Genomic DNA, 27,769 nt, shown 5'->3' with positions numbered 1-27,769 from the left:
CGGCCATGGCTCACGGGCCCAGCCGCTCCGCGGCATGTGGGATCTTCCTGGACCGGGGCACGAACCCGCCTCCCCTGCATCGGCAGGCGGACGCGCAACCACTGCGCCACCAGGGAAGCCCCAGCCTTGTATTCTTATTTAACAAATTCCTTCTGCCTGTCTCTCTCAGGTGAGAGAGCTTGATAATGAGATGCATTTAGATAATGGGGTGCATTAGGTACGATAATAACTAATTAGATAACTAGTTATTATAATCTTATAATAACTAAGATCATGTGGGTGGAGCCCAAGATAGACTGATTTTCAGTAAATTCTTAGTATTTAATAAATAGTAATAAAGTCATATTGACTTATACTGATAAACTAGCTTATTTAGCTATTTTTAGAAAGCCATATAATACTACATATATTTCAAAACTTGAATTCAGATTCACTTATCTCTAATGAGCCTAATATAATAAGGTTCTTCTATATTGTCAAATGACTCGTGTCAATGACATTTTTGAAATAATAAAATAATTTTGAGATTATGAACTTTGAAATTATGAAAAAAGAGAATGGCCACTTGAACTCATATTAGCTATCTTGATGAATGTAAAGGCACCAGGTGATACAAAAAAAATTCATGCCTAAAATGTACTAAACTTCAAACACCTATTAAGATGAAACACCTATGCAAATAGAATAATACTGAATAAATGAACACTTAAAGGGAGCTTGCTATGTGACAGGAACTGTGCTAAGGATTTTTCATGTATTATTAGTTCATATGATCCTCCCCAAAATACTATGAGGTAATTATTATGCCTGAATTACTTTGACTTAAATGATTTTCTCAAAGTTCCACAGCTAGTAAAAGGCAGAAGTGCTATTTAAACCTAGTTACACTATTAATCATGACACCATCGTCTGATTAAGAAAAGTAGGCTGAATTAAAACATCTATAGAAAAGAACTTTGGAAGCCCTTTGGAAGTTTGGAAAACAATTTCATGAAACCAAGAAAAATGCACAGTCAATTCCTAAATAATCTTTAAAAAAATTTAGCTTATTAATGATTCTTACCGGGGGTTAGAAGGAGAAGGTGGATTCATTTCTTTCTGATAGTGATGACCCTGGTTGACAGGCTGCAAAAGACAAAACATTTGTGAGGTACTAATCAGCATAATGCTCTTTACAGGTACTTTCACATGCACTCTCATTACTGTAATTTTTTCCTGGGAAACAACCTGTAAGAAGGGGCTGGTTTATTTTACAAAAAGTCGAAGGCTGTTTGGGAGATCCAGCAAGTAACAAAGTGGTATATGTAAGAAAACACAGGTTATTTTAATGGCCAGTCACTGGATTAGACAGCATCTACGGTGTAATTAATGTTCATGTGTGGAATCCTCCTCCTTGTGGAATTTTTATACTGTTAACAAAGGTTGCTATTTCCAGATACAACAAAACAAAACAAGACACCTCCTGGAACTAATGCTGTATAGCAAGTATCAGCAATAACCTGGAGACCCGGAGATATAGAATATATATATTTATATCTCAATGTAACTAAGTTTGCAAGGATAACTTCTATTTTCTTTTTGGGTCTTCATTGCTGTGTGCGGGCTTTCTCTAGTTGCGGAGAGCGGGGGCTACTCTTCGTGGAGGTGCGCAGGCTTCTCATTGCAGTGGCTTCTCTTGTTGTGAAGCACAGGCTCTAGGTGCGTGGGCTTCAGTAGTTGCGGTGTGCAGGCTCCATAGTTGTGGCTCGTAGGCTCTAGAGCGCAGGCTCGGTAGTTGTGGCACACAGGCTTAGTTGCTCCGTGGCATGTGGGATCTTCCCGGGCCAGGGATCGAACCGGTGTCTCCTGCACTGGCAGGTGGATCCTTAACCACTGTGCTACCAGGGAAGTCCTCTATTTTCATTATTGGAATTACACATGTAAATCTTAGGTCAAGGCGGTCATTTTCCCTGAGTGTATAATAAAACCTCAAGCATTAATCAGAGAACTGAAAAAAGTGATGCCAATACCTAACAAAAATATGAAATCTGAATTTCCCCCTCCTCAAGAAATCTTTAAGTTACTACCTTTTTCAAAACAGGTAAACAGCTTCATTCCATGCAAGCTTTAAACACTTGCCTCCAATGGAACTTGATGTTTTTCCTTTGTTCTATAAAGGGAGAAAATTTCATTATATCTGATAGAAATTCTCTTTTTGAATATCACCTCAAAGTATTTTTGTTATGTGGCTAACAAACATGTAATTCTAATATGACCCCTGCATCGGCAGGCGGACTCTCAACCACTGCGCCACCAGGGAAGCCCTGAAAATCATTTTTAACATTTTCATTTTATTACAATTTGGAATTTGGTACACATTTCTGAATTGCATTTAGAGGGCTTGTGTTACTTCCTTACCTAATGGGTTTGGCGTTAAGGTTTTCCCAGCCATAATGTGGACCCATAGTGCTGACCCCAACTGAAGAAAACAGTGTAGCAATGATGCCTGTACATAAAAGGCACATATTCCGGGGCTTTCCTGGTGGTGCAGTGGTTGAGAATCCGCCTGCCGATGCAGGGGACGCGGGTTCGTGCCCCGGTCCAGGAAGATCCCACATGCCGCGGGGCGGCTGGGCCCGTGAGCCATGGCCGCTGAGCCTGTGCGTCCGGAGCCTGTGCTCCACAACGAGAGAGGCCACAGCAGTGAGAGGCCCGCGTACCGCAAAAAAAAAAAAAATAAAAAAATAAAAAAAGGCACATATTCCTTATTTTAATGGGTCCTAAAATATTAATGACATGGGTGATGGGAATTCTTTAAACTGTCTGCCTCTATAAATAATCTCTTGGAAGTGTTCCTTTAATTTAAATCAAACACCCTGTCTAATAATCACAGTCACTTAGCCTATCTGTGATGCCCCATGAACTTGAATGTACTCAGATACTTTGGTAATTGAACCAATATCAATGCACCACCATTTCAGTAATAAGAAAAAACAGCTGGGAGAACAGTGGAAGGAAAAACATGTCATAAGATATATTTGATCTCACTGGAGAAATAAGACTTCCAGCAATTTGCAAGTGAAACTTAGTTCTATGATTTAAGCTTTATTATTTCACAGCAAAAAAGGAATTAGTAAGCAAGGGGACTAACAGGTTCTCCAGACAAACTCACAGTGGTGCAGAAATACTCCTGATAATACATTCATTAGTATTCATCCACAATTTCACCTGTACTCAGGCCTCTAGTGAATGGATCTCTGCCTATTTACTTTTAGAGGCATTTAAATAACTCTCTAAGCATCATAGTCCTGATATTCAGGCAAATTTCCATTTTCTTAATTTTATACTGATAATTGTATTTTATACCTGTCCCTAACCCCCTTATTCCAAATGACTTACTCCAGTCTCTGGAGAACAGAAATGGTTACAGAATCCTATTTGGTTTGTGACCGAGTTCTTCCTTAGACTACATAGACTGGCCCTTTCATGTTTGCTCCTGTTTATATAAAACAGATCCAATGATACAAGCAGTACTAAAGAACACGAAAATAAAAGGTTCACATTCACAGTGATTTTTGAGTGTTAGAAAACAGAAAAATAATCAGTGGAAACTTTTTGAAGTAGTAAGGACTGCTGACATGAATAGACAGAAAGGTAAATGAAAAAATTCAGTTAAAAATAATTGTAGGGTAGCAGAACTCTCTCTGAATATCCAATTCCTTAACTTAATTTTTACTACTGAAAACTAATTACCAAGTTTTTACCCCCAAACATTTTATTCAATAGCCAATTTAAATTGAATAATAGCAAATCATGGCAGAGCATTCTGACTCATACATGTAACTGCTATAAACTGACTTATAAACCCTAACTGCTAATGACTCTGTTGGGGAAGCGTGCAAGTCTTGCTTTGAAGTGGGTACAATACAAAATTGGGTGGTCACAGTTCCCTTTCTCTGTACATGTCTCCTAATTTCATAATCAGACTCAGGGACAGGAAGGGATTATGGCAATGATGCAGCTAAAAGGCTCCTTCAAGATATTTCAGTTCCCATAACTTTGCTGTGATGCTTTCAAAGGGCAGAGCTTTCACTTCAATGATGTCATTTTGCTTTCCCAGGCCCAAATCAGAATAAACGGGAATGTGCCTAATGGCTTCTAAAAGCTCTCTGAACATGGTGGGGTGGAGGGAGGGGGAACAGATGGGCTTCTGAAGCCAGATGTCCCCATCCACGAATGGAATAGATACATTTCTGTACCTGTGCAGCAGTAAACCTATTTCTACTATTCTAGGTAGGTAACATTCCATGAAAGCACAAGCTAAAAAAATAAAATTAATTTTTTGATTTTGGAATTCAGCTGTATTTAGAGAGTTCCATAAGGAGAAGCAAAGGAATAATAACTAACTCCTACAAATAACTATGACCACAATAATAATAACAGTAACATATTTATTGAGTACTTACTCTGTGTTAAAACCTTGATAGGTATTATCTCATTTGATCCTCACAGAAATTCAATGAAATAGATAGGATTAACAACTCCATCTAACAGAGGAGGAAATTCAGACACTGGGTGTTAACCCAAGGTCATGTCAGTCAGGAAATAGTGGGGCCAGAATTTGAACCCAGGCAGTCTGATTCCGTAGTTTACCCTCTAAACCAGTAAGCTGTAGTGCTTAACCCAGCTCAGGGGTTCACCTAAAGTGGTGAATACCTAAGTTTCTGAATAACAAGTATGACAAACTCAGTTCAGTTAATGGCAGAAAGATAAAGTAGTCCTGAAATACATTTATTTGATATATATAAGACTATCTCCTTGCCATAAATTAAATTAATTTGATTTCATTCTTATGACATGTCACTATATATTTAAAATTAAAGAAAATAAGTTTGCCACATTGCTAAATTTGGGACAACATAAGCTATAATAGACAATACTCTAAGAATGAGAAAAGTTTATTTCATGGGGTGACTTTCATAGTCACTAAACACAGAACAACTCGCACATTTCAGTATTTTCTCCTGACAGCACAGATATTACACTGACTCTGATATTAATTTTTGTATATCATTTCTATGGTGGTATAAAGAACAGCTGCTCATCTGATTTATCTGCAGCTTAGCACAATCAACTACTTATGTTTTTAGTTCAGGAGCATTAAAAGAAAACTCATACCCAAAGAGAGCTAAGAAGTTAATGAATCTATAGACCAGGACAAATTAAGACCTATTACCTATAAAGAGCCTGAAATGCCAATGTATTACATATTGGACGCATAGCAACCAGCAATCATTGTGTAAAACACTGATATGTTGATGAGCTAAAAAATGGAACAGATCCTAGAAACTTGGGACCTTGTCCTTTTGGTGGCGCTGTTGCTATGCACTAGTGTCGGAAAAACTACATGCACGTGAAATTAACTGCCACTGAGCACAAAAAGCTTTGCTTTTCCATGATCAAGCTGCTAGAAATTTTGGGGTGAGGGAGAGAATTGAAGGCTAAATTAAAGGACAGGAGATAAGATAATCCTGCCATGTTAAAAGGTAAAGGCAATATTTTTCTGTTGTTACGTAAAACATATGAGAATGGCAAAAATGTTGCAAGGTTAATCAAGACCATAAATAACTTGTTGGAGAACCTCACCATATGCTTGTAATCCTATCAAGTGCATTTTGCCTCATTTTTCTCCAGATATCATGCTCTGCAGTGTGCCATGTTGATGGATACATGTGAGGATTTTTTTTTTTTTTTAACAAGCTGAGGAGTCTTACATGCTTGATATTAGGTTATGGGAATTGTTAACTTGAAGGAATGATGGCTTTGAGGCATCTGCTGACAGGGTAGCATGCATATGAGGCATGCTTTTCTTGCATCTAGGTTAGAGGTGGGACGGAGAAATAATGAAATATTGAAATAATGAGTTTATTTGTCAAGCTCTGAGGGGTCAGTCTGAATTCTAATGGTTAAGCTCACATCAAAACAAGCACAACAGAACCTCTGCCCATTCTTACAGCCCTCAGTGGTCATAAAAAGGGAAAATATCCTAGAAATCTTTTCTGACCACTCAAGTGGCCCTTTGAGGAGAACATCTTTGGGGGAGCAGCATATTACAGTTAGCATGAGCTTACTCTTTTAGGCACAGGGCACACACATTCCATGTACACATTCAATTCCCACCATGCCAACCCGAGGAAGGGCCTTTATTATTCCCATTTTATAGGTGATTGTGCTAGCAAATGGCAGAGCTGGGATTTGAGCCCAGGTTGGCTGATGTAGAGTCTAAATTCTTTTGGTCATCACTTGAAGCTGTTTCTATTAACAACTATTCCTCTTCCTAAAAAGAAACCACACCACACACACACACACACACACACACACACACACACACACACACACACACACCCCTCAAGACATAGTTTTATGCTACTGTCAATCAAAATCCTTCACCAAAATAAAATTCACTTAAGAATCCATTATAACTAATTCCTAGTTTTCTTCCTAAGGCTGCCTAGAGCCCAGTTTTTGAATAAATCTCATGAGGGCTACTCCTAACAGAACCCTCCAAAATTGATTACTTGTAGCCCGGTTTCCACAGAAGTTGTAAAGTATTGTTTTAATTGAATTTGGTTTTAAGTTGGAAACTTTGAAAAATTTTTCTGTCAAAGGCCAGTGGTTCTCTCAGTAGGCTTGATTTATTTAGCAAGAGATGCCTACAAAAGCCAATTTGCTATGAGAAATATGGTTACATTTAATTACACTTTAAAATGACTAATCTATTATATCTAAACACCTTTTAAAACAGTACATATTACTCTGAACTGTATAGATGCTGAGGAAAGCTGAGAAACCAAAGCTTGCAGTAAACACAATAGATTTTGTTAAAGACTGCATTTTGCTCTGCGTTGGCTTCCTGGTTTGACTGCGGTGTTTGTAAAGTCATTAGGTAAAGATGCCAAACTGAATGTGACCTGCCTAAATCTTCTTTCTAAACTACTGGTCACCAAGTCTTGCCCAGAGGGAGATTTTTTCTTTGTGCGTATATTTAATATCCATTTATCAAATCTTAAATGTAAAATATTAGCAGCATCATTCAGGACTTATTTAAGCAAAGCACAGCTGATGTTTATTTTGGAATTTTGATGAAACGACCTTACTTTAGAGTAAAAAAGCGATCTTTTAATATTATTGATTGATTGATTCAACCAACGACTAACAACCAGCAGCTACTGAGCGTGACCTCATGCCAGGCTCTGTGCTGCAGGCCAGTCCTGTGCCAGTCCTGTGTCTGCTCTGTGCCAATCCTGCCTTCAAGGGGATCACAACCAGGCCCGAGGGATATCACTAATAATGGTTACCCGATGTGGTAAGTGTTATCACTGAGCCTGAAGAAAACGGGAACCAGAGAAGGAAGAAAACAATTCTGGGCAGGAAGGAGGGTTTCATGAAGCTGGGACATCTGAGTCGGGCCTTGGAAAACAGGAGTGTTCAGTGTAGAGAAGAGGGATGGAGGGTCTCCAGGCAGAGGAAAGGGTATGGGCAATGGCATCACTGACATGATGTGGACAAAAGGCATGACAGTGATGGGCAAGCTGCAGTGTAGCTAGAGTAAGCAGTAGTGTTGTTGGGTGGGGGGTGGGTAGTGATTACAAGGGAAGTAAAAATTCATTTCAAGTCCTATTCAAGGTGACGGAGAAACAAAAGCACAAAGAGGAGGTTATCTTGTTAAAGGAGAGAATTAGTTCTGCTCCTTTCAGAACTTGGAGTCCATAGCATATGGTACCACTCAAAAAAAATACGTGGAGTGAATTTACGTGGGACAGATAAGCTAGGTTGTGGTGAGAGTTAGCATGGAGATAATCCTGGCTCTTGTGGCAGAAAGGAAGCTGTGTCTCTTAATGAGGCCTGGAGAAGGGTTAAAGAAGGCTTTGGAGCTAAGTCTTAAGGGATAATCAGGTACAAGGATATGTGCAGAGTGCCCTTAGGGAATTACAACTGGGATGAAAGGATGGAGTGAAAGGTGGGGAGCAGTGAGAGATGTGCCTGGAAGGGGGGCAGGTCTCAGATCACGGGGGGCCCTGTAGGCCAGGGTAAAGAGGCAATGGGGAGTTATGAAAGGACTTCATGCAGGGAAGAGATCAGATCAGATCTGGGCTTTAGAACGATAACTAGTGTGAATAATAATGACAACTAATCTTAATTTATTAATTGCTTATTATGTCTCAGATACAGCGTCAAGTGCTTTACAAGGTCACACAGCTTGGATTTGCACCTTGGCTATCTGACTTGGGTCGATGCTCCTATCCATCAGGCTACAGTGCTTAGACCGGAGGTACCTTAGTATTAAGAAACTGCTGAAGGAAGTTGGATAAGAAATGAAACTCCAGGGCTACGGTATTAGATAGGGAGGGTTAAGATGTAAAAAGGAGAGTGGATTCTCAGGATTTAGAGGCCAACTGGGTATGGGAAATGAAGGAGTGGGAGAAGTGGAGATGCCTTCCAAATTTCTTGTTTAAGTGTCAGTGTGGAGGATCAGCGTGGAGGATGGTGCCATCACTGTGATACAAGAAAAGCAGGATATCACTGTGATAAAGTTATGTCTTCTCTCATTTCTTCTTTTCCACTGCCCTGGTACAACTTCTAAAGAGAAAGTCATGAGCTCCCAGAAACACCATAGTGGTTCTTGTAAATTGCTCGATTTAAACTCTATATGAGCAATAAGATGCAGGGTTCATTAAGGAATGCACTTTTCCATTTGGTGATAGTTCCAACATTGAAATAGACTGAATTTGATGTAGTAATAAACATATCTTACCAATACCAAAGGTAGGCTTTTCAATTATTTTCTCTGTCTAAAAAAATAGACTGCTTTCAGTTTCTCATTTGGTCAAACAGAGGCGTTATTAAGTTCATTACCAATGGTTATTTTTGGCTGTGTACTTTTAGAGCAAAGTAGTCATCATGCATGAGGACTTCAGTCCTTGCCAGAACAGGACAGTGATGAGGACACGTACCCAGGGCAACCAAGAGTTCAGCCTTTTCAGTCTTAAATAATCATTTCTCAGCTTGCCCTTTGTAATGTTGGGCCTCTGAGCTACTTCATGACAGAATGACCTTGTTCAGGAGGCCACTGTTCTCTTTCTTACTTTTGGTTTAAATGACTGCTAAGAAATGTTTTATAAGAAAGGAATATTTCAATTCCATTGTAAACTGCAGTGGCAAAAATCTGCAACTTACTCTTATGTTCTTAGCTCTGGCTATAAGAATACTCTGAGTAACTAGCACACAGGGGTGTTTTTGCTGGGTGGGTAGATACTCTTTGGGACCAAGGCTGCTTGAGGTGTTATGTATGCCTGATCATTCAGTTTAATGAAAGCACAACTAAGTAAGGCAAGAGAAACCTGGAGAGTGGGCAAGGTGGGAAAAAAGAACCCTGAGGAAAAATTAATATCATTTTTCCCCCCACATCTACTTAGAACCAATTTGAATTCCTCCTCCATGAAGACTTGTAAGTTCTCTCCAAAGCAGAAATCTCAACTTCTGCTAGATATTGGTAGCACTCATTTGACAATTAAGTCACAGATCGAGAAGTCACCATATCATGGTGTTTAGAAGTTTAGAATTGAGAGTCATGCCAAACTAGTTCTGTGTCACTTTACTCAAGAGCCTCAATTTTCTCATCTGGAAATGGGAACTTGATAGTGCTTACCACATAGGATAGCAGTAAGGAGTAAGTTAGAAACACAAGGCTCAGTGTCAGGGCCTCTGAGATTTCTAACATCTACAAAGAAGTTGGAGATCTGGAAAAAAAATTTACTTTAAAATACAAAAAGAAAACTGAAAAATTGATTTTTAACTAAATACTTAAAACATAACGTATCCACCGTCAACTACACTTAAACTCAACCTTTATGTAATTTTATATAGGCATGAATCAAAGTTGCACCATCTTATATTTCCTTTCAAAAACTGTCCGGTAAAAAAGTTATATTTACTGTTGGATGAAAAGTGCATTTTAGTTTGTTTGATCTGATGTTGAATGTAGCATTATAAGTAAATGTTCATTCGGCCTATGGAGATCTTAAAATGTTTTTAAGTGCTTAAAGAAACGGTAGCTCTAATTACCATTATTTTAATAATGATTTTATTATTCTGTCTCATGACATTTTTGACGTTGCACAGGACTGTTCCATGGATGTTTCTGCTTTGTCTTTCCAATTAAGCCATAAGATCTTTGAGGACCATAGAGGAGAATGGACTTAGTCAAGACACTTGGCTTTGCTCTGGGCTCTACTACTGACCAGGTATGGAATCTTGAGCCCCGAATTTAGTTTCTTCACCTGAAAAACAGGAAGACTTTGGCCTGCTTCAGGCCGTCTGCTGGTCTATAGAGAGAATGATGGGCCATATTTGAAAGGGCTTTAACTGTATGAACATATTGGAAAATACACGCTGCTAAAGCATATGCAGTGCCTATCATGGCCCTTAGGCACAGGGAGGAGTCAGCATAAATCTGGTGACTTTTACAGAAGGTTCTTTGCTGCTGCCATATATGAACCAATACTTCATATATCTATAGTCTCTTCCTTTCTGTTCGTTCATTTAACAGATACTTCTTTTTTTTTTTTTTTTTTTTTTTTTGCAGTACGCGGGCCTCCCACTGTTGTGGTAGCTCGGCGGCCATGGCTCACGGGCCCAGCCGCTCCGCGGCACGTGGGATCTTCCCGGACCGGGGCACGAACCCGTGTCCCCTGCATCGGCAGGCAGACTCTCAACCACTGCGCCACCAGGGAAGCCCCAACAGATACTTCTTTAACAAGTGTTGAGCCTGCTTTATGTGCCAGAGCTTGTGCTAGGAGGTGGGGATACAATGAGATACCCAGAGTCTACAGTAAAATTATTCTTTTTCTTTCAATGTATGGTTTTATATATCACCACACAATGAACATACCTTATCTGAAGGTAAATAAGACGATTTAAGACAAGACAATGCCCCCAGACTTAAAACACTATTTCAGAATAGATTTCATAGGAGTGTCCTCATTGGGCCCTAGTTTTCCCAGGCAAGGCTGGGCTTTGTGACAAAGGCAGTAAACAAAGACGCAAAACACTGGACTCACGGGTGGCAGGCAGGAGTTCCAGGTGGTTGTGTCATCGCTGCTGGTACTTATGCTGACATTACAGTTGTCAACCTGGGATGTGCTCAGGCTATGGGGAGCCCCAGTGTCCTCCAGTTCTTCGTTCTGTTGCCGCCGTAGGCTTGCTAGCATTTGCAACTCGGATTCACTCATCTGGCTGGGTTGATAGTTTCTCCAGTCATATTCCTGACCAAGAGAGAAGAAAGTAACACAGCAAAGGGTCACTTGGCCTTTCTTAATTTTATGGGCTACCAATAAATGCTACTCTACAGCCTTAACCCCTTCAATGGCTCCCGATGGACAGAGGCCCAGATCCTTAATATGCCTTTATATGATGCCTACGCCAGCTGCCCCGCCTTGTCTTTTCCTCCTGACGTGTCAGCCACACTTATTTAGATCCTCAAAAGCATCGAACTCATGTTTGTCTTGGTGCCTGTGCACATGCTCGTTCCCCGTGTGCTAATCCTAGGTATCCTTTAGGGCCGAAATTATGTGTCACTTCCTCAGAAAAGCTTTTTCTGACAACCCCAAACTGGATCAGTTCCTCCACATGATGTGCTCTCACCGAATCTTAGAGTGTTCATTTTTAGCTCTATCACAATCGCAGTTATGTAACTGCTTTTGGAGTCCACAGGTAGTCTATGAGTGCTACAAAGGCAAGCACCATGACTGTCTTACTGTATTTCTCACATCTGGTGCCCAACCAGTATTTGAGGATTGACTAAATAAACAAAAATTCAAAGCAGTTTCTAAAAAAGAAAAATAACTTTCCATAAAAAAGTCCAGTTTACAAGAGAATTGATCATTTTCATCAGTGTGAACCTTCTGAGCAAATAAATTCAACTTACAGTAAGACTGAGAATGACTAATGCTGTTAAAAGCCATCAAATAAAATATGAACTGAAGATAAGAACACGTAAGGTCTGAAAGCCAGAAAGCCCTTGGAGCTACCATAAACACTTATACTCACACGGACTTCACTAAATGTGTAATCTGTCAAGACTACTACTACAAATCTTTAGAGGCTAGTATAAATATTATTTCAATGTACAGGGAAGAAACTGGCATATGGAATTTTTAAGCCGTTTCCTTTCTCTCTAGCTTAAACCAAATTTGGTAGCTAACATTAACTTCAACATTGCTGAAATGTTAGCATCACATATGAATGAGCAGTGTGATTTACATCCAGGACTGGCATGTAACTTGAAAACAATCTCGAAATATTTTGGTACATCTAGAATCAGTGATTATGCTCAAAAAGTTTTTTTCCATGACACTAGAATTTTTAAGATATTCAAATCTCTACACTTATTTTCTTGGAAGATCCTTTGAGATGCCTACTGCCTTCTTTTCTGCCTCATAGGGATGTAAAAAGTTAAGAAAATATAATTTGGAAAACAATTCTTGGGGTTTCTATGACATTAAAAGCTTTTTAATAAAGCATTATCATCATCATAACTTGGGGGTTATGAGAGCTTGTGATCTAATAATGTGATGTGAAGATTTCCTGGAAAGTTGCCAGTGGAAACTCACTTAAATTCTTACAGTTCATGGCTCCAGCAGCTTGGCACCCTGAGAAGTCATGCAATCTCTAATAAAAGATTTCATGAGTATTTAATATGCTTTGAGAGTTCTTGGGACAAAACAGATATCACAAGAAGAAAAACAAAGTTTATATTCCAATGAAAAACACTTTAAAAAAGAAGAAAATAAAAATAATTTAAATTCCAGAGAAATAGGGGAGCAATAAACAAAAGATGCTCAACATCACTGTCATTAGAAAAAATAAATCAACATGACAATGAGGTACCATTCACATCCACTAGGATTGTTATAATACAAAAGATAGACAATAATAAGTGCTGGAGAGGATGTGGAGAAAGTGTAATCCTCATACACCACTGGCTGTGAATATGAAATGGTGCAGCCACTTTGGAAAACAGTTTGGTGGTTCCTCAAAATGTTAAACATGGGCCATGTGGCCCAACGATTCACTTGTAGGGACATATCCAAAAGAACTGACAATATATGTGCATACAAAAACTTACACACAAATGTTCATAGCAGCATTGTTCATAATAGCCCCAAAGTGGAAACAACCAAATGTCCATCAACTGATGAATGAATAGATTTTAGTTTATCCATACAATGGAGTATTATTGGCCATAAAGATACACGCTACAACATGGATGAACCTTAAAAACATTATGCTAAGTGAAAGCAGCCTGAAGCAAAAGGTCACAGATTGTATGATTTCATTTATGTGAAATATACAAAAAAGGCAAATATATAGAGATAGAAGAGAGACAGGTGATTGCCCAGGGACTGGGGAAAGAGGGAATGGGGAGTGATCTCTAATGGGTATGGGGTTTCTCTCTGGGGTGATGTAAATGTTCTGAAATTAGGCTGTGGTGGTGGTTAAGCATGTTGTGAATATACTAAAAACTCCTGAACTTTATGGTACATGAATTATACCTCAATTAAAAAAAAGTAGTTCAGTAATCAGATGTGAAAACAAGACTAGCCATTTGACTTTGGGATCAATAGTGAACATGTGACTTGCTGTCCTTCACTTCAGTTTTTCTGTCAAGAAATGGAACTAAACATTCTAACGTGTCACATAGGTATGTTATTTGGCTTGCATTGACAATACATGCTTTTACAATGAAAAAGGAAATTTTATTTTCAAAATTTTTCTTAAGAATAAAGCTTTTGTATGTACTTAGTATGATTAATTCAGCCATTTGATTTATTTAATCCACAAGCCTATACTGTGCCTGGGGTACAACCCTAGGTGCTAAGACAGAAAAACAAGAGAGAATGCTGCAGTGGTTAAGCCACACATACCTGAGTCCAGGCCCTGGTTTCATCATTTACCAGCTGTATGTGATTGGGCAAATCACCTAATCTCTCTCTGCCTTAGTTTCTTAATCTATAAAATGGAACCATAGTGTATACCTCATGGGATTTTTGGTGGACTAAAGTAATGTATATCAAATGCTTAGCATAGTACCTGACAAACAGCTATACTAAGTGTCTCCAAACTTAACGATTTGTGCCTTTATTAGAACATGTTTGTGTACCTTCCAATATGTTTATTTATAAAATTAAACAAATGTACAACTATATTAAAATAGTAAGTATGGTATAAAACATACACACAAAAAAAATAGAAATGAAAATGGTTGAGCTTAAAAAAATAAATGGAAATAGTGTGAAGCTTAGCTGATTCTTTTTGATACACCTCTTCTGGGGTGAGTACATCCCTCTTAGGAGACCTCTGGGTTGGCAATCAATACATATGCTCCCTGTTATTATTATTCTTTCCTCTCATTTTCTTTGGCCCCTTTCATCCATTCTGTACTATGCTAGGAGCTGGGAGTATAAAGAAAATGAGACACATCTCTGTCCTCATGGAGCTCAGTCTAGAAAGGGAGACCTAACAGGTATTATAAGTTGGGGTATTATAATGTATCATGATCAATACTACAAGAGATATGACTAAGATGCAACTGCCCAGTAGAATTAGAAAAAGCCTCACAGAAGTCTAAGGTGGCATGTGATAGTAATTAAATTTGTTGACAAATGGAATGAGTGGCCTTCATAGGGAGTGAACTCTCTTCACCACCAGAGGTATTGAAGCAGAGGTTGGGGAAGTAAATACTTGCCTGGAATACTGCAGTGATCTGCAGTGGTGGAAATGGATTGATCATTCCTTAATTTATCCCACAAATACTTACTGAGACCTTTTTATGTGCTAGAAACTGGTGGTGCTAACTTTGCTTAAAACTCTATATTTCCATGATTTTATTTGATACAACAGTAAAATGTATTCTGACAACACCCTGGAAGGGGCAGCCAAAAGCGAGCGGAGAGAAAGAAGCAACTTTCTCCAGGGTCATGAATAGAGCAACTGGTGGCAGAGAGAGGTAATTAACTTAGTCCCTTGATACATTCTTGATTTGCAATCTCTTAAACCATTTCAAAATCACCAGAAAGGCTAAATCATTTATTAATTTTTTTTAAAAAAGAAGGCTTGCAATAAAGTCTTCACATTAAAGTAGACCCAGCACAAGATGTCATCTAACTAAATTATGCAGCTCCTGAGAGGCGAAGTGTTTTATGTAATTCTATCTCTTAAAGGCTCAAACTGTTATGTATAACCCAATTTTCTCTCAAAATATCCTTGTAGGAAAGAGGGGAGACATTATCAATCAGATTTGTTTTAGGAGCAAGATAATGGGCTCAAGGCTATATAATCCAGCTGTGCTCAGACTCCCAGGCAAGTCCTTCCCTTATAAAGCATTCAAGCCATTTGTTTTCATTGATGTTTTTCAGACAGTTTTGGGAGCCTAAGACAGTGAAGTTACAAAGACAAGTATGATGTGGCCCCTGCTTTCACAGGCCTTACAATCTAGGAGGGCAATTAAGAGTTCTAAAGAAATGAGTATACAATAAGGTAACATATACTGAGGTATAATATTAATAGTCACAAAGAGCTTTGATAATGATTAAAAGGAAAACCGATAACTCCGGCAAAATGATAAAACACAATAAACAAAAATAATCTTTCAACTTTATGCCCTTCACCTAATCCGTGTTCTCAAACATTTTAAGACGGAACAGCTTAATTGATCAAATATCTGCCTATAGAATTTTGTGAGCCTCAGATAAGACCCAATTCTCCTGAACTGTAGGTGACACAAGGCTGAGTTTACAATGGTGGTGTAGAGGCAAAGTGAGACACGGCCACCAGTTAATAAGATGAGATGACGAACCTCCTTCTATTTTATATGGTTGGGAGAGTAACAGAATTGAGAGAAAACTGGGTCGTTATTCTCATTCTGGAGCCTATAAAAATCTTCGAGACTCTTTCTTAATCAGGTTTACACTGTGACAGTGCCTGATACCTAGGGTATAGGAGACATCATGTTGTAAAAACTCTTAATAAAAGTTCTAACAATCAATTTCCGGCTCTTTGTATTCCTTTAAGTTACACCAAGACTCAAAAGGTGCTACTACTACAAAAGGGATAGTGGCTCTTATAACAGAAGGCAACGTGAGAAAAGGGAGATATACCAAATAGTCTGGCATTTCAGAAAAGAGAGAGGTCACTTCTTGTAGGATCAGGCAAGGCTTCATGGAGGAGATGTTCTTTAAGCCGGGCCGTGAAGGATAGGAAGGGTGATATGGAAGCATATTTTAAGCATCAGGCAGGAAAACATGGGGCAAGTTAGAAGTATGGAGCGTATATTCATAGAAAGCATTATTTACTTATACATACTGTTTTAGAAATCAAATTTGTAATACTGTTCCAAAGTAACAAGAATGAAAATACCTAGAATTTAACCTAAATCTTATAAGACCAGATGGCTTCCACTTCCTTGCCCAAGTCTTGTTAAAAAATATAGGATTCTACCAAAAGACATAATTTTAATAGCTCCCAAATGGAAACTACCCAAATGCCCATCAACAGTAGAATGGATAAATAAACGGTGCGAGAGTCACACAGTAAGACACTATATTGAAATGACTGATATATTGAATCTTACAAATGAAATGCTGAGTGAGAGAACCCAGACACAAGAGACCATACACTGGTAAAACTAGTCTTGGCAGGTAGGGGGTGGTTGTGAGGGCATAGTGACAGAAAAGGATAGTGACAGGGAGGGAGTACAATGGGGCTTCTGGGGTGCTGGCATCGTTTTCTTTCTTGATTCAGATGATGGTCACATGTGTTTGTTCGGTTTGTGAAAATCCATCTAAGTATATGTTTATGAATATACATACTTCTCTGTGGCCAACAAGAGCAAAGAAGTCTAAGAGTCAAAGAGAGATTTCCTAGGAAGTGATTAGTCATTAATCATTGGCACCTTACTCTGGACTGTCTTAATGGGGGAAAAAAAGCAGTTTGTAAATGTGGCTGGGAGTCAGTATCATGGTAGTTTCAAACTTGTATTTATTATTAAGAGTTTTGTTTTTTTTTTTTTTTGTGGTATGCAGGCCTCCCTCTGCCATGGCCTCTCCCGTTGCGGAGCACAGGCTCCGGACGCGCAGGCTCAGCGGCCATGGCTCACGGGCCCAGCCGCTCCGCGGCATGTGGGATCCTCCCAGACCGGGGCGCGAACCCGGTTCCCCTGCATCGGCAGGCGGACGCGCAACCACTGCGCCACCAGGGAAGCCCTATTAAGAGTTTTAAAGATGTAATTAGCAAGTTTTGTCAGTTTTTTTGAACCCCAACACAACAGCAAGAAAAGTGGAAGTCCATTTTCCAAAATTAGTTTTAAACTTTAATCGGCATTTTAATTTGAAGATTAATCTCCTCCCTATTGCTATTTGCAGACAGAGTTTAATTCCTATATTGACATTTTTAATACTAATAGCTCACGGTAAATTAGTGTTCTAGAGCATCTCTTTTCCAACTAGCACTCCTTGAAGACTTGTTTCAAATTCCTGAGCTACTTACCCACACAAGAATTTGCTCTGATTCATTGGGGACACAGACCCACTAACAATAGGAATGAAGAGAAGACAGAAGCCATAAACATGAGCTCTAAGTGACACATACTTGACCTCATAACTCATTCACTATCACACGGTAGCTTTCAGCATGTCTTCACCACACAAAGAGATAAATCAAAACTTAAAGACCAAGCCACAGTACAACTTGAAAACCTTTGCTAAATTTAAGAGATGCTATGTCAACTTGCACAGCATAAATTAAGAGTCAGACTATTCAAAAGAACCAACCGGTCAGAATCTAGATCATGTTTTATGTTAAAAGCGTTCACGTGGACATAGGCTTAACCAGACCCAATGTTGCCTCTGAAATGTCTGTCACAAACATTTCAGCATGTGACCTGGAGACACTTCACAACCCTTGACTCAATCCATACTTCATTATTCATGAATAATAATCTCTCAAAATGTCTCAGGTAAAGAATTGTTGGCTAATTAAATCCAATAGTGGCAAAATTCCTTGCAAAGCGACAGCTATCTATCTTATATATGTGGTTCTCTCTTTCCTGGCACGAAAAGATTTAAAGAAAAAGATCTTTATATTTATGTGCTATATTTGAATAGAGAACTCTTTTAATCCATGACCTAAAAAGAAATATACTTCCATACATTTGCCTTGGTAGTCAGCTTGCTAATTTTCAGAAAGAATTCTCTGACAAACAAAGCTGATCTCTTATTAACCTTAAAGTGAGCTGATAAACAATTTGTAATTTTCCAGCGTCTATCTTCTGAGTTTAATAATAGACTAGAAGGAATCTAGTAAAACCAAATTGAACAGGTTTTATATTATACTCAAGGATATGCCATCTACAAGGTGAATTGTAGCCTTATACATGGGACAAGCATAATAGCCATTCAATAAGTGGTAGTTTAAAATATTATTTAAAGAATCAGGAGGAAAACAATTACTGAGATTGCTTATAGAGATGAAAACAGCAGAGGCAAGCCAACTGATGCTTCTGGAGTTGGAAGATGATAACTTTTAAGTAAGTTTGAACTGTTTAGAATATAAAACTTGTTGTAAAACATTAACAACAGATATACCAACATCTGTGCATGCTTCTGCACATTAAAATACTGCAAAGCTTCAAGTGGCAATAGAAGTTAAATTGCCACACGATCACAGAATTTTTTCAGTGGTCTTTAACTAAGGGTGATGGGCCAGTGTGGTGGAAGGTACACAGGCTTTTCTGGCCAGATCTCCTGGGTTTGATACTCTGCCTTGTCACTTATTATATGTGAACAAGCTAAACCTCTCTCCTTCCTTATCTTTCAAATAAGTAAGGCCTCTCATGAGGGGTGAAAATGGAGACTGGAGATAGTATGGGACACCTTGTAGAGGGCCTGGCACATGGCAAGTACTCCATATCCTTAAAGCCACAAACGAGGTTCTTAATCAAAGACCTCAGTCTCAATGTGTTTAGAAAATAGCCTAGTACCTCTTACATAAAGAAGGAAAATTAAAAATTTGACTTGTTCCTCTTTAAAATTAGGAAGAACAAGACATCAAAGATGGATTTCTTCCATAAACATTCGATTAGTAGGATGCTAACCTTAGCACTGGAGAACTGACAACGAAATGCCACAGTGTGTTGGTTAAACCACTAACGTATTTTCATTGATTCATACTTCTGATCGTCTCTTAATTTTTGTCAAGACTTTCTAGCTACAATTTCTGAAACTTTTGAGAATTTGAAACAGCTCCTCTTCATCAGAGTAACTGGCATATTGTTTGCATAACTAACTACTCAGAAATGGAGATATCAAAATGTCCTAATAACTCTTGCAATTCCATATCATCACCCGGATTTTAAACCACAATTCCATCTTAAATTATTTTAACATACATCTATTTTAGACCATTTTACCTTGGTGGATAACTAAATTAGACACTAGATACAAATAAAGTGAAAGAAACAAACCACCCTGTAGTATCAGCAGCAGTTCAGACAGAAAAATATTCAAAAAGAAGGCAGAGGGCTAGGAGTGAGTTCCACCTGGGAAATTTCTATGCCTAATTCAAATACTTTTACTGGTGACACAAATGTTATTTAATCACCATGTTCTATAGCTTCAGCAATATACCCAGCAGTACATTGACAGATAAGACTGAGATAATGACCTTGTTTTGTCAGAGACAAGGAAAGAGTGCAGTTTCAACAAAACATCAAATATCAGACTCTTTTTCCAAAGACTATTAATTGGCAGGAACGTCCAATTTAATAAATGAAATATTCTTCCCATGGTTAACAGTGCAGTTTATGAAATGCTGTCGGTCCCGCCCAAGTTCAACTCACTCCATCAATCATGAAGCTACACACCTACAATTTAGTTCTGGGAACATGGCAAGTACATGGAGGATGGTCTCTGGGGAATGACTGGAGAGACATCACATCCTGCTTCTAAATATTTTTCTCTCTTCAGTGTATCCTTGAAAAAATATCAACATGTTACCTGGAAGAAGTGACCCATTAATTTACTCTTATGTTAACACTGGATTCAATGATAAGCAGAGGACAAGAAGCATATATAGTTATCCCTTATTGAACAATCTCAATAATTAGTTTCTAGAATTTGATTGAAATTGAAAGGTTTGCTTTAGAATGCCGGGCATACTGGTTTACAATTCTAACTACTCATAAATAGGTACAAGAAAATATCCTGTTGGACTATGGGATACTAGTTCTACAGGTACTATCTCATTTAATACTCACAACAACCCTATGGAATAAGTATTGTTATTTTCTCCAAGTTTACATATGACATAACCAAGGCTCAAAGAGGTTAAGAAATGTGTCCACGGTCACATAAGCAAAAAGAAGCAAAGCTAGGACTCAAATCAGGTCTGTCTGATTTGAGCTGGTGCTCTGAACCATGGTGCCCACTGCTCCTGACTTCTCAGTTCTGAAGAATGAAAATGTGGATAGACATGACATAGGGCCTGTTTGGGGAAGGCCTTCAGGGCAGCAAAGGGAAGGATCAGGGCAGCATGAGGTCAGTGGGCATCTGTGGTGGAAGCTGCTGAACGAGGGAGAGTCACCCCTAAGTGAACCTCCCTAGTTGGGCCAGGGTGATGTATAATATACAAGGCAACCTGACCCTGAGACAGGTGTTTTGCAACAGTGGAATATTGTTGTAGCTGAAGCAAGTCAGGGGTGAGATAGACATTTATGAATTCTTCAAACAATGCAGTGTTGTTAGAAAGACAGCTGCAAATGGCATACTTGAGTGGCAAGTTCAAAGAGAGAAAGATGGCATCACTTTGAACGAAGAGTATTATACACCCTAGAAAATGCAGAAATTTATGTAATGGAATAATGCCTTTAGAACCCTAAAATAATTTACAAATTCATTTTTCTCTAAGTTTGTTGAGCATAAATTGCATTGAATAGTAAACTTTTATAACTTAAAAATATATGATGATAAATATTCACTGCTCCAATACTGGGCTCAAGTTCATCAGGGAGGTGATGAAACTAATCCTTTTTTATTATCCAAAAAAAAAAAGGCTTGATGATTAAGAGAAAAATTTGCTCACATCATACCATGGCCTAAAATATCTTTAAAAGTGTCTTTCCATAATTCAGTTCTGATTTTCAAAAATGGAAATGTGAAAATTAAACTCAAAAGTTATATATATTTTACAATGTTTTTCCTATAAAAAGTCATGTCTTTTTTTCTAAAGAGAATACCTGAATTTGTAATTGGTAGCATATTTTGTCATTCTTATGAAAATAACAATTCTTCAAAAACTCCAACTTTTTTCTAGAACCACAAAGACTGTTATACATGTATTGTTTATTTGTTTAAAGGTGCACATAACGACATCTGCAGGTTTAAAATGATTCATTCAAAACTATTTGAATGCAGTTATACATGTGGAAAAGTTTAATTACCAGCTATCTATATGATTGCAATACTACCCAGAGGGATGTACTTCTTTCTTAATTAAAAATATTTGGGTAATATTCCATTGTATATATGTGCCACATCTTCTTTCTCCATTCATCTGTTGATGGACACTTAGGTTTCTTCCATGTCCTGGCTATTGTAAATAGAGCTGCAGTGAACATTTTGGTACATGACTCTTTTTGAATTATGGTTTTCTCAGGGTATATGCCCAGTAGTGGGATTGCTGGGTCGTATGGTAGTTCTATTTGTAGTTATACAATGGAATATTACTCAGCCATAAAAAGAAATGAAACTGAGTTATTTGTAATGAGGTGGATAGACCTGGAGTCTGTCATACAGAGTGAAGTAAGTCAGAAGGAGAAAAACAAATACCATATGCTAACACATATATATGGAATCTAAGAAAAAAAAATGTCATGAAGAGACTAGGGATAGGACAGGAAAAAAACACAGACCTACTAGAGCATGGACTTGAGGATATGGGGAGGGGGAAGGGTAAGCTGTGACGAAGTAAGAGAGGGGCATGGACATATATACACTACCAAACGTAGGGTGGATAGCTAGTGGGAAGCAGCCGCATAGCACAGGGAGATCAGCTAGGTGGTTTGTGACCAAGTAGTTAGCAAATCAATTTCAGTAAGCATTCCTTAAAAATTACTAGTACTCTTCCATATCAGGGGATTAGGAAGACAATTTTCTTGCACATTCTTTTGTAAGAGCCTTTATTTTTCTTCTGTCATAAAGTTGCTTCACGTTGGCACTTTGCGAGAGCACAGATTTTCAATGGGATGTTCACTTACAATTCCTGATTGTGGTACCTTGATGCCTAGGTTGATGGCTCAGATACATCCAGTCTGCCACAGCCCAGTAAATGACATGACCATCTGTCTGGTTACTCAAGTCCTAAAGCTAAGCATCATCCTTGATTCTGCCTGTTTCTTCTTTCTTCCATCCTGTCAGTCCTACTTCCCCATTATTCCAGTAATCTGCTACTTCTCTTCATCTCCACTCTGAACTATCAGAGTAATGCCTCAATTGCCTTCCCTGCTTCTATGCCTGCCCTATTGAATCCATTCTGGACGCAGCCAGAGGAGACTTTTTGAATATAAATGTCATTGCCTTGCTTAATAACCTTCAAAGACTTACCACTGCATTTGGAATAAAGGCCACCCTCTTCACCATGTCCTTCCTGACCTTACATGATCTGGGCCTGTTTACCTCCCTGATGTCACCCTCTTCTACTTTCCCCTTGCCCATGTGTCCCACCTACACGGGCCTCCTTTATTCCTCAAAGATGCCCATTTTAGGAGCTTTGTACCTGCTGTTCCTGATGCCTAAAACATTATCCTCTAGTTCTTTGCATGGCTGCCTTCATCTTAAACTTTAGCTCTCACCTCAAATGTCAACTACTCAGTCAGATACTAGGTAAAGTGCCCACAATTCTATCCATCCTACCACTCTATTATATCACCCAGTTTTTTCCTTCCCAAGTCTTTATCATATAAAGTTTATAATCACTGTATGCACTTGTTTATTTGTTGTCTGTGTCTTCCAACAGATATAAGCTCCTTGAAGAGAGAGGCTTCATCTTTCATGGTCAGTGTATCTCTAGCAGCTGGGAGAATACCTGACCTGATAAGCTGTCAACAGAAGAGGAGATGCTCTTACTTATTCAGAAGTAGAACCAGAATAAGTATACTCCATCACCTGGAGGTCCTTTATTTTAGAAACCTAGCTTAGGTGGTAGAACCTCCATACATATCAGAACTCTACATATACGGACTATGATGCTAGCCAGCAAAGGTAATTTCACACCTGCATTCATATTAATATTAAATGGACTTCTAGTTCCAGGAGAATTCTCAAAATTTTCTTCTTGCATCAAGCACAATTCTTTTGAGTCATACCTGTAGAATCTTTCTAGGCCTGTCTGAGCTCATCAGGCCTGTGTTACAATTCAATACTGGGGCCACAATATTAAGTATTAAATCTTATATATATTGAAAGAAAAAAAGGTTTTTATTGAAATTAAATCCAATTTGTGGGGACTTCCCTGGTGGCGTAGTGGTTAAGAATCCGCCTGCCAATTCAGAGGACACGGGTTTGAGCCCTGGTCTGGGAAGATCCCACATGCCTCGGAGCAACTAAGTCTGTGTGCCACAACTACTGAGCCTGTGTCTAGAGCCCTCATGCCACAACTACTGAACTCTGAGTGCCTAAAGCCTGTGCTCTGCAGCAAGAGAAGCCACCAGAATGAGAAGCCTGCACACCACAACGAAGAGCAGCCCCCGCTCGCCGCAACTAGAGAGAGCTTGCATGCAGCAATGAAGACCCAACTAAGCCAAAAATCAATAAATAATTTTAAAAAAACCTGCAGTTTATGGATGCAATTAAGTTAGAAGAAATAAAAAACATCCAGATTAGAAAGGAAGTAGAACTATCTCTATCTGCAATGACATGATCTTGTATATAGAAAATCCAAAGGAATTCACAAAACACTATTAGAACTAATAAATGTTCAGCAACATTGCAAGATACAAAATCAATTTAAAATTCAATTGTATGGGGGGACCTTCAAGATGGCAGAGGAGTAAGACGTGAAATCACCTTCCTCCCCACAAATACATAAAAAATACATCTACATGTGGAACAATTCCTACAGAACACCTACTGAACGCTGGCAGAAGACCTCAGACTTCCCCAAAGGCAAGAAACTCCCCATGTACCTGGGTAGGGCAAAAGAAAAAAGAAAAAACAGAGACAGAAGAAAAGGGACGGGACCTGCACCAGTGGGAGGGAGCTGTGAAGGAGGAAAGGTTTCCACACACTAGGAAGCCCCTTCAGTGGTGGAGACAGGGGTTGGCGGAGGGGGGAAGCTTCGGAGCCGCAGAGGAGAGCGCAGCAACAGGGGTGCAGAGGACAAAGAGGAGAGATTCCCGCACAGAGGATTGGTGCCGACCAGCACTCACCAGCCCGAGAGGCTTGTCTGCTCACCCACCAGTGGGTGGGGGTGAGGGCTGGGAGCTGAAGCTCCGGCTTCGGAGGTCAGATCCCAGGGAGAGGACTGGGGTTGGCGGCGTGAACACAGCCTGAAGGGGGCTAGTGTGCCACGGATAGCCAGGAGGGAGTCCGGGAAAAAGTCTGGAGCTGCCCAAGAGGCAAGAGACCATTGTTTCGGGGTGCACGAGGAGAGGGGATTCAGAGCACACCTAAACGAGCTCCAGAGATGGGCGCGAGCCACAGCTATTAGTGCAGACACCAGAGATGGGCATGAGACGCTAAGACTGCTGCTGCAGCCACCAAGAAGCCTGTGTGCAAGTCACAGGTCACTATCTACACCTCCCCTCCTGGGAGCCTGTGCAGCCTGCCACTGCCAAGGTCCTGTGATCCAGGGACAACTTCCCCAGGAGAACACACCGCGCACCTCAGGCTGTTGCAACATCATGCTGGCCTCTGCCGCCGCAGGCTTGCCCCGCATTCTGTACCCCTCCCCCCCCCCCGCCTGGGTGAGCCAGAACCCCCTAATCAGCTGCTCCTTTAACCCCATCCTGTCTGGGCGGGGAACAGACTCCCTCAGGTGACCTGCATGCAGAGGCAGGGCCAAATCCAAAGCTGAAGCCCAGGAGCTGGGCAAACAAAGAGAAATGGAAATTTCTCCCAGCAGGCTCAGGAGCAGCGGATTAAATTTCCACAATCATCTTGATGTACCCTGCATCGGTGGAATACCTGAATAGACAACAAATCATCCCAAAATTTAGGCGGTGGACTTTGGGAGCAACTGTAGACTTGGGGTTTCTTTCTGCATCTAATTTGTTTCTGGTTTTATGTTTATCTTAGTATAGTATTTAGAGCTTATTATCATTGGTAGATTTGTTTATTGGTTTGGTTGCTCTCTTCCATTCATATATATATAAATATTTATATATATATATATATTTATCTTTTTTCTCTTTTTGTGAGTGTGTATGTGTATGCTTCTTCGTGTGATTTTGTTTGTATAGCTTTGCTTTTACCATTTGTCCTAGGGTTCTGTCTGTCCATATTTTGTTTTTTTAGTATAGTTTTTAGCGCTTGTTATCATTGGTGGATTTGGTTTTTGGTTTCGTTGCTCTCTTCTTTCTTTCTTTCAAGATTTTATTTTAATAACTTTATTTTATTTTAATTTATTATTTTTTCTTTCTTTCTTTTTGAGCCCTCTTCTTCTGAGCTGTGTGGCTGACAGGGTCTTGGGGCTCAAGCCGGGTGTCAGGCCTGAGCCTCTGATATGGGAGACCTGAGTTCAGGACATTGGTCTACCAGAGACCTCTGGGCCGCACATAATATCAAACGGCGAAAGCTGTCCCAGAGATCTCAGCCTCAATGCTAAAACCCAGATCTACTCAATGACCAGCAAGCTCCAGTGCTGGACACCCCACGCCAATCAACTAGCAAGACAGGAACACAACCCCACCCATTAGCAGAGAGGCTGCCTAAAATCATAATAAGTTCACAGACACCCCAAAACACACAACCGGATGTGGTCCTGCCCACCAGAAAGACAAGATCCAGCCTCATCCACCAGAACACAGGCACCAGTCCCCTCCACCAGGAAGCCTACATAACCCACTAAACAAACCTTACCCACTGGGGGCAGACACCAAAAATAACGGGAACTATGAACCGGCAGCCTGCGAAAAGGAGACCCCAAACACAGTAAGTTAAGCAAAATGAGAAGACAGAGAAATACACAGATGAAAGAGCAAGGTAAAAACCCACCAGACCAAACAAATGAAGATGATATAGGCAGTCTACTTGAAGAAGAATTCAGAGTAATGATAGTAAAGATGATCCAAACTCTAGGAAATAGAATGGAGAAAATACAGGAAACATTTAACAAGGACCTAGAAGAACTAAACAGCAAACAAACAATGATGAACAACACAATAAATGAAATTAAAAATTCTCTAGAAGGAATCAATAGCAGAATAACCGAGGCAGAGAATGGATAAGTGACCTAGAAGATAAAATAGTGGAAATAACTACTGCAGAGCAGAAAAAAGAATGAAAAGAATTGATGACAGTCTCAGAGACCTCTGGGACAACATTAAACACACCAATATTTAAATTATGGGGGTCCCAGAAGAAGAAGAGAAAAGAAAAGGGACTGAGAAAATATTTGAAGAGATTGGATTGTGTTGGATGTGTTTTCTGTTGCATTAATTCAATATATATACTGTAGTACAAGTCATGTTTTAAAAACTACTCTATGGCAAGGACTTCCCTGGTGGCACAGTGGTTAAGAATCCGCCTGCCAATGCAGGGGACACGGGTTCGAGCCCTGGTCCGGGAAGATCTCACATGCCACGGGGCAACTAAGCCCGTGCGCCATAACTACTGAAGCCCACCTACTCTAGGGCCTGCGTGCCACAACTACTGAGCCCACGTGGTGCAACTACTGAAGCCCGCGTGCCTAGAGCCTGTGCTCCACAACAAGAGAAGCCACCGCAATGAGAAGGCTGCGCACCGCAAAGAAGAGTAGCTCCCACTTGCTGAAACTAGAGAAGGCCAGTGCGCAGCAATAAAGATGCAATGCAGCAAAAAAAAAACAACAAAAAAACCCTCCTCTATGGCAATATACAAATAACATGGAAGACAACAGAAGTACCCATCATTTCCTGAAATGTCGTCATTTTTCTGTTTAATTTGCCTAAATCTCACTATGGTCAGTGTAAATGAAAGAATTTTGCTGATAAAATAAGCATTGTATTCTGAAATCGACTGTGGCAATGATTGCATGATTCTGTGACTATACCAAATCCACTGAGGTGTACAATGTACATGGCTGAATTATATGCTATGTGACTTGTATATCAATAAAACTGTTACCAAAAAAAACCACCCAAAACAATTAAGAAAATGGTCATAGGAACCTACATATCGATAATTACCTTAAATGTAAATAGATTAAATGCTCCAACCAAAAAACATAGACTGGCTGCATGGATACAGAAACAAGACCCATATATATGCTGTCTACAAGAGACCCACTTCAGACCTAGGGACACATACAGACTGAAAGTGAGGGGATGGAAAAAGATATTCCATGCAAATGGAAATCAAAAGAAACCTGGAGTAGCAATTCTCATATCAGAAAATATAGACTTTAAAATAAAAACTATTACAAGAGACAAAGGACACTACATAATGAACAAGGGATCAATCCAAGAAGAAGATATAACAAT

The 27,769-nt window shown here is 39.5% G+C and overlaps 1 protein-coding gene across 14 annotated transcripts in view; it reads right to left on the bottom strand.

The window, feature by feature from the left end:
• CFAP20DC (CFAP20 domain containing) overlaps nucleotides 1-27,769 on the bottom strand; it is a 297,986-nt gene that overhangs the window by 74,228 nt on the left and 195,989 nt on the right. For 10 of the 14 annotated variants that reach the window (XM_024124132.3, XM_028479359.2, XM_028479361.2 and 7 more), the window contains 2 exons: nucleotides 11,100-11,303; nucleotides 1,064-1,125 (listed from right to left, as the gene is read on the bottom strand). In XM_024124132.3, the coding sequence (XP_023979900.1) occupies nucleotides 1,064-1,125; nucleotides 11,100-11,303 (266 nt within the window). Of the gene's footprint in view, nucleotides 1-1,063; nucleotides 1,126-2,118; nucleotides 2,150-11,099; nucleotides 11,304-27,769 lie in introns of all 14 variants that reach the window. The other 4 variants (XM_055079650.1, XM_055079653.1, XM_055079651.1 and 1 more) reach the window with 1 other exon arrangement.

The sequence above is a fragment of the Physeter macrocephalus genome, chromosome 18 (assembly GCF_002837175.3).
Source record: "Physeter macrocephalus isolate SW-GA chromosome 18, ASM283717v5, whole genome shotgun sequence".
Classification (NCBI taxonomy): domain Eukaryota; kingdom Metazoa; phylum Chordata; class Mammalia; order Artiodactyla; family Physeteridae; genus Physeter; species Physeter macrocephalus.
Note: the sequence above shows the minus strand (reverse complement) of the source record. Positions and strands in the feature narration are given on the sequence as shown.